At 37.2% G+C, this 6522-nt stretch overlaps 1 protein-coding gene across 1 annotated transcript in view; it reads right to left on the reverse strand.

Moving 5' to 3' along the window:
• The window catches only part of LOC104391653 (E3 ubiquitin-protein ligase UBR2), a gene marked incomplete at its 3' end in the record, with an annotated part of 43972 nt that extends 38481 nt beyond the window's left edge, over positions 1 to 5491 (reverse strand). Inside the window, exons 1-3 of the mRNA XM_010000984.1 lie at positions 5274 to 5491; positions 3986 to 4064; positions 2420 to 2533 (exon numbers count right to left, since the gene is read on the reverse strand). Of these exons, the coding sequence (XP_009999286.1) occupies positions 2420 to 2533; positions 3986 to 4064; positions 5274 to 5425 (345 nt within the window). The remainder of the gene's footprint in view (positions 1 to 2419; positions 2534 to 3985; positions 4065 to 5273) is intronic.
• Between the last annotated feature and the right edge of the window lie 1031 nt (positions 5492 to 6522).

Below are 6522 nucleotides of genomic sequence, written 5' to 3' on the forward strand. Positions count from 1 at the left end.
TAGTCAGGACAATTTTCATACATATTTATTTGGTTTCTATCTGAGGAATTGAATACACTTTCCCTGAACTTTGCAACATGCTCCAGTTGCCCCAGTGGAGAACTCTGCAAGAACACCTCCACTTCCCATCAACACAGACTTTAAAATCACCTTTCTCTCTCTCACCATACCTAGCACTCTAAAGGAGGAAAAGTAAGCAAAATAAAATCAAACTTTAGCCTCCTGCTCTTTGAGAAGTCCATCGTATGCAAAATAGCCAAGCAGAGGATGCTCTGATGTGGAAAGCCAAGTCCCCACAAGAGTCTCTCCAACTCTTAAAAATGCAACAATATTTTCTAGAGAGACATCTATATAACCTGTTCATATCACAAATACACACTGCCTTCTGCTGTGTTAAAAGGCAAGGAAAAAAGACTAAAGGAAGATACAAAGAACCATCAACAAGGAAGAGAACAATGAAGAAAATCTCTGTAATTGGCAACTTCGGACAAGTAGGTAAAGTGGGTGATGCAGTCCCCACCCAGTGTAAACCAGTATTAAAAGGAGAAACACTAAGGACATGCTGCAGTACGATGGCTCACTGGCCAGGGCACAACCCCTCCCCCCACCCCAGGTGTGGGAAATACATGTTCAAAGCTCTTTAAGTAAAATAGGCCTCAAATTACCTAGACTTTAGTAAAGCCTTTGACACTGTTTCCCACAGCATTCTCCTGGAGAAACTGGCTGCTTCTGACTTAGACCAGTGTATTCTTTGCTGGGGAAAAAATATGGCTGGATAGCCAGGCCCAGAGAGTTGTGGTGAATGGAGTTACATCCAGCTGGTGACCAGTCCCAAGTGATGTTCCCCAGGGCTCAGTGTTGGTGCCAGTTCTTTTTAATATCTTTATCAACTATCCAGATGAGGGGATTGAGTGCACCCTCAGTAAGTTTGCAAAATACACAAAGTTGAGTGGGAGTGTTGTTGATCTGTCTGAGGGTAGGAAGGCTCTACAGAGGGACCTGGACAGGTGGGATAGATGGGCTGAGGCCAATTGTATGAGGTTCAAAAAGGTCAAGAGCTGGGTCCTGCACTTGGGCCACAACCATCCCAGGCAATGCTACAGGCTTAGGGAAGAAAGGCTGGAAAGATGCCTGGTGGAAAAGGACGTGAGGATGTTGGTCAATGGCCAGCTGAACATGAGCCAGGAGTATGCTCAGGTGGCCAAGAAGGCCAATGGCATCCTGGCTTGTATCAGAAATAGTGTGGTCAGAAGGAGAAGGGAAGAAACTGTCCCCCTGAACTCAGCACTTGTTAGGCTGCACCTCAAACCCTTGTGTTCAGTTTTAGGCCCCGCACTACAAGAAGAGCAAGTCCAGAGAAGGGAAAGGAAACTGGTGAAGGGTTTGGAGCACAAGTCCTACAAGGAGCAGCTGAGAGAACTGGGGCTGCTCAGCCTGGATAAAAAGGATGCTGAGGGGACACCTTACCACTCTCTACAGATACCTGAAAGCAGGCTGTAACAAGGTGGGTGCTGGTCTCTTCTCCCAAGTAACAAGTGAAAGGATGAGAAGAAATGGGCTCAAGTTGTGCCAGGGAAGGTTTAGATTGGAAGCCCAACTAGCTACTTTCATTCCTGAGATGTAATAACAGCTGCTACAAGAAGAGTATAAGAAAAGGACAGAATGTTCCTCTGGTCTCCAACTTCAGACACTAATACTTCCCAAACTAAAGATGGTATCTGCAATTTTTGAACAGTCATTGATCATTTTTTCCCTTCCATAAATATGTAAAACTTCTTTTAGAACAACAACACTGTTCTGCAAGTTAGTCCAACAGCTTGAATCCATACAGTAAGATGTAGCATGGTTTTTTGCATTTCATACATCCCAGTTGTTACGCTATGAGAATTGGGGAAGATACATTCTCTATTCACCTTCTCCATACCAAACAAGCTTTTATAGACCTTTATCTTAAATCTCCACTACAGCATTCCTGTAACAGCAAGTTATTCTCATATTTAAAATCCATGCACTTTACTTTGGTAAAAATAAGAACATATGTTGCACAGACAGCTTATTTTGGCTTCTTCATGCACATAATTACATGCACATTTTTTTTTCTGCATGGCAGATTCTCTTGACCTTTCAGAACAAGACAGAAAAACAGAATTAAAGCTGCAGAGGCGACCAAGAACATACAAAATAAAGCCTTTAACGAGAAAAAGTAATTCTAAATGCTGCCTTAAGTTAGACAAGACATTAATTTTGTTTAACAATGTGGTTCAAATACTACTATTAAATTTCCTCCCATCTCTCATACATAGTATACAAGACTAAAAATAACCTCATATGAATGACTTACATACATACACACATATATATATATATACACACACACCATTAGCCATATTTTGAAACATGATGCCTCAATTGCTATTACCTCTTCTTCTGCAGTCTCTGAAGTGTTAAGTTCATGCTTTTGACAGTAAGGACCTTCCTTCCAAGCTTCTGTATCACCACAGTCACAGAAACCTCCTCCACCTGATGTTGTCATCTAAGACAATTTGAAAACAACACAGTTAATGTGAATGTGCATATACATACAGGCACAAAAGCCTGATAACACCACTTGATACAGCCTTAGCCAGTACTTTTAAAAACGCACAGGGAATGAGCCTGTTTCTATGATGTCTGAAAGCTTATCTACATCAGTTTGCCTATGCTCAAAGAGGTGTTTGGTTTTGGTTTTAAAACAACAACAACAACAAAACCAAAAACCAAAACAACAACAAACAAACAAAAAAGCTTGAAACATCCATCATTCCACCCCATCTGAAGGCTGTGTTGGGTTTTTTTTCTAGTTTTCAGTTTTTCTGAATCTTTTACTTGCAAGGCTATCTGTAATATTTCAGATTCTCACATTTTTAATCTGAACAAAGCTAACTCATTTCACTCTTATACAGTGAGTAAAAGATGTGCTGTTTACTGTAACAGCCTTTAAAAACAGAAGTTATTAAATTGCCCACCTAAGTCTAAGTGAAAAGTCACAGAAAAAAGCATCTGAAAAGTGTAATGGTATATTTACACTGTTTAATAAAATTTATTTTAAACCTATGATCACCTCAAATTAGTAAGTGTAATAATAAATACTCTTTTTGAACCACAACAATTAGCCAATCCATAGAAGAATTTCTCTTTCACCTTTTTTTGGCATACAGGTCTACACATACGAAACATTTGCTTACACTACATGTCACATGCAAAAAGTATGCTAGTATCAGTAAATTTGATTAGGTTTCTTGGGGTAAGTTGTTGTGTTTGTGGTTGTTGTTTTATTTCCTAAATCCTAGTGCTCAGTGTAACCATGCAGTGATGGGATTTACATTAACAGCAGTGCAGTACAGTCAAAAACAGATTTACAGAAAAGGCTGCACTGGTAGTTATCACTTAGCTTCTTAGTTTAAAAACACACCAAGGCCTTCTTAGTTCTGTTTGTAAAGTTGTTTTAAACTAATCTGTACTACCAATAGCAGTATATTGCTAAAATAAACAGCATCTACATGCTTATTTTGCTATTTTAATTTTATGTTTAAAAACAAAAATCCTAATATGGCACAGAATTTGGTAACAATTTATAGATTTAAAGGAAGTAAGTTTGAAATAAAAGTGACTTAAGTTTTTCAAATGGCTTTTAAAAATAATCAACTCAAAAAACAACTCTAATGCTGTAAATTTCAATGAAGGGCAATGTTACAAATAACACATTTGCAAGCTTAACTTTTGTGCATAAAATTTAATTGCTCAGTATTTTTAAGTGTTCAGTTTCAGAATTTAGGCTTGGATCAAAACACTGTATTCCTGTAAAACTATTGCAGATGTAATTCCAAACTTTGTGCTCATCCAATATTTTGAAACTATGCATACATTTTAAAACTTTAAACAAGGAGTTTGACAGATATACAAAATTATTAATGATGACATCATATATTCCAGCAGTATTACTAACCCTGTATCGGTGGTCTCTATGAATACTTCCAAGAAAGCACTCCATGCACAACACACAAGTTGGGTCAACTGCACAGTCTCTGAAAACAGTAAAACAAATGTGGGGTAGAGAGAGGGGGGAACAACATTAAACACATTATTTTGCCTTTAATTACACATTTTACAACAGGTAATTTTCAAACATCACCAACAGAAACCTTCACACCAATGTATGTATCAGACTGAAAGAGAAAAGGAATGGCTTCCAAGGAGAGGGAAACAAATGAAGGAGAAAAAATTCTCTTGTCATAACAGAAAAGGCTTTAAAGTATCGTCTAGGCAGCATGTATATTTGGGCAATAAAGCCACTGCTTTCAAGAAGTGAGACAAGTATTTAAGCAAGTAAAGAATTACAAAACACAGTACAGACAGGTAAACAGTAGTTCTCTCAAGTTACACAGTAAAAGTATTAACAATCTCCAGCGATCAGATAAGACTTTTTTTCACTGAACACTGGAAAGAAAAATGGTAACTCAAGAGACTAGATCAAACCTCTAAGTTTAGCCCTAAAAGCTCACTAAAGAGGTCTGAGAACATAATTTCCTCAACTAGGAGATCAGAGACCATACTAAGGCCCTTTCCACAAGCACTACTATATTAGATAGCAGTAGTATTTCTAGCAAAAGGAATTAAATAAATTAATTATGCATAACATTAAACTGTCTTCCTGAGAAACACTGGAAATAAATGAACACGTAATGCAATTGTCTTCAAGGCACCTCAAAATTAAGGGAGTCAGATTTTGCAATATAAAAATAACTACCAAGAAAACGAACGTCTCACGAATTCAGAGAAACGACTTATTTTGTTCAAAAGAAAACACCAGAAGTCCTGTGAAATGTTATTATCAAGCATTCAATAGATTAGTTTAACAGATCATGGAAAGAGGTCTAAAATACAAGATCAACACTAACAGCTGATAATAAACACTTGAATTACATGCACCTACATCTGCTTGCTTACTTGGATTAATGTCCTTAAATAACTCTTAACAGTTCACCTCAACCACTTTCTTAATCTTGCACTTCTTTTGTACAAAAACCACTTTACATTATATTAGTTAATATTTTTCCACTTACAAACCTGTAGTGTGTTAATTTTCCCCTGGTCCCAGCTGTCATGAAAAACTGCGAGGTTACTTTAAAAATACATTTGGGATATTAACTTTTCATTAAGGCAGTATATTCCTACTGAAAAATGTTCCATGACTTGACAAATTATAGATACTTCACAATGCTAGGTTGAACTACCTGCAAGAATACGTAGGCTCTCCCACTTTAAAAACACGGCCACAAAGATGGGAAGGTTTATTTGCTTGCTCAAGCTTTGGAAAACCAAAAGCAGGATCTTCACCACAAAGATACCATTCCATTGGTCCCAGCAAAACATGTTGTGCCAGCATATCTTCTCTTTGTGGGGCAGGGTTAGGACCCCTGCAGTAAATTTTTGGTACATAATAGGCCAGATGCTGGTATACTTCTTTCTGAAGGTCATTTGCTTGCAGCCATTTCTTTTAAATTAAAAGGAAAGAGAACACAAATAGTTAATTAATAAAAATAGCACACATAGTTCTATCCATCAAAATGGCATTTTTACTACTAAATACAAAAAATAAAAAAAGGCACTGCAATAATAAAATTCTTCCTTCTAAAGTGTAAAATCTAATCATGGAAGACAGACATTAGGAAAGGAATAATTTGTTTCCCTGCTTGCATATTTTATCCTTTTGACATGCAACATTATTTTTAAAAAGACAAGATGTAAGGGACCAAATTCTTAAAAATTTTCCTCTGGGATGCATGACCGGTAAAACATCCCAACATTAGCACCAACTTTTAGGATAAGGCCCAAACTATGCTGACTGCATTTCTTTGGAGTGCAGCTGGGGACACAGAAGAGCAGTGGAAGCCTAGAGTTGGCAAGAACAGGCAAAGACAAAAAGTACAAGGAGAACGGCAAACACAGCATTAGGTAACAACCCCTCTCATTTAATTTCAGCAAGTTACATATGAAAAGCTGCTGTAAGCCACTAAAAAACTCAGAACTCTTTCTAGGTTGGTTTGGGTTTTTTTTTCCCTTGTATACACACAGAGTAAGAAAATCCTCTAGCAAAACATTTCCTTTATTTCTGCCTGGTAGATCACAACTTTATAAAGGTTTAAACTGTAAATCAAGGCTGCAAGGTTTTTATAATAAGCAAACAGAAGCAAGCACACACTGCAAGTGTGCACTGATTAAATCCTGTGTTATATAAACAGCCCTAGTATGCCATTTCTCATTATAAATATGACAACCAGATACCCCTTGGCAACTTTAGAAAAAGAATTCAGGATCAACCTAAAACTGTACATGAAAAACAAGAATTAATTATACCAACATAAACGCATTTGGTAATACAATGTTACGGCCTGATTTACTCTGAATTGTTTCTGGCTTACACTTAAGAAGTTATGTTTGAGACAATAGAGTTGTAGTAAGTTCTTCAGGATACAGACAGAG

This window comes from Chaetura pelagica, unplaced genomic scaffold (genome assembly GCF_000747805.2).
Source record: "Chaetura pelagica isolate M959 unplaced genomic scaffold, ChaPel_1.0 scaffold161, whole genome shotgun sequence".
Lineage (NCBI taxonomy): Eukaryota > Metazoa > Chordata > Aves > Apodiformes > Apodidae > Chaetura > Chaetura pelagica.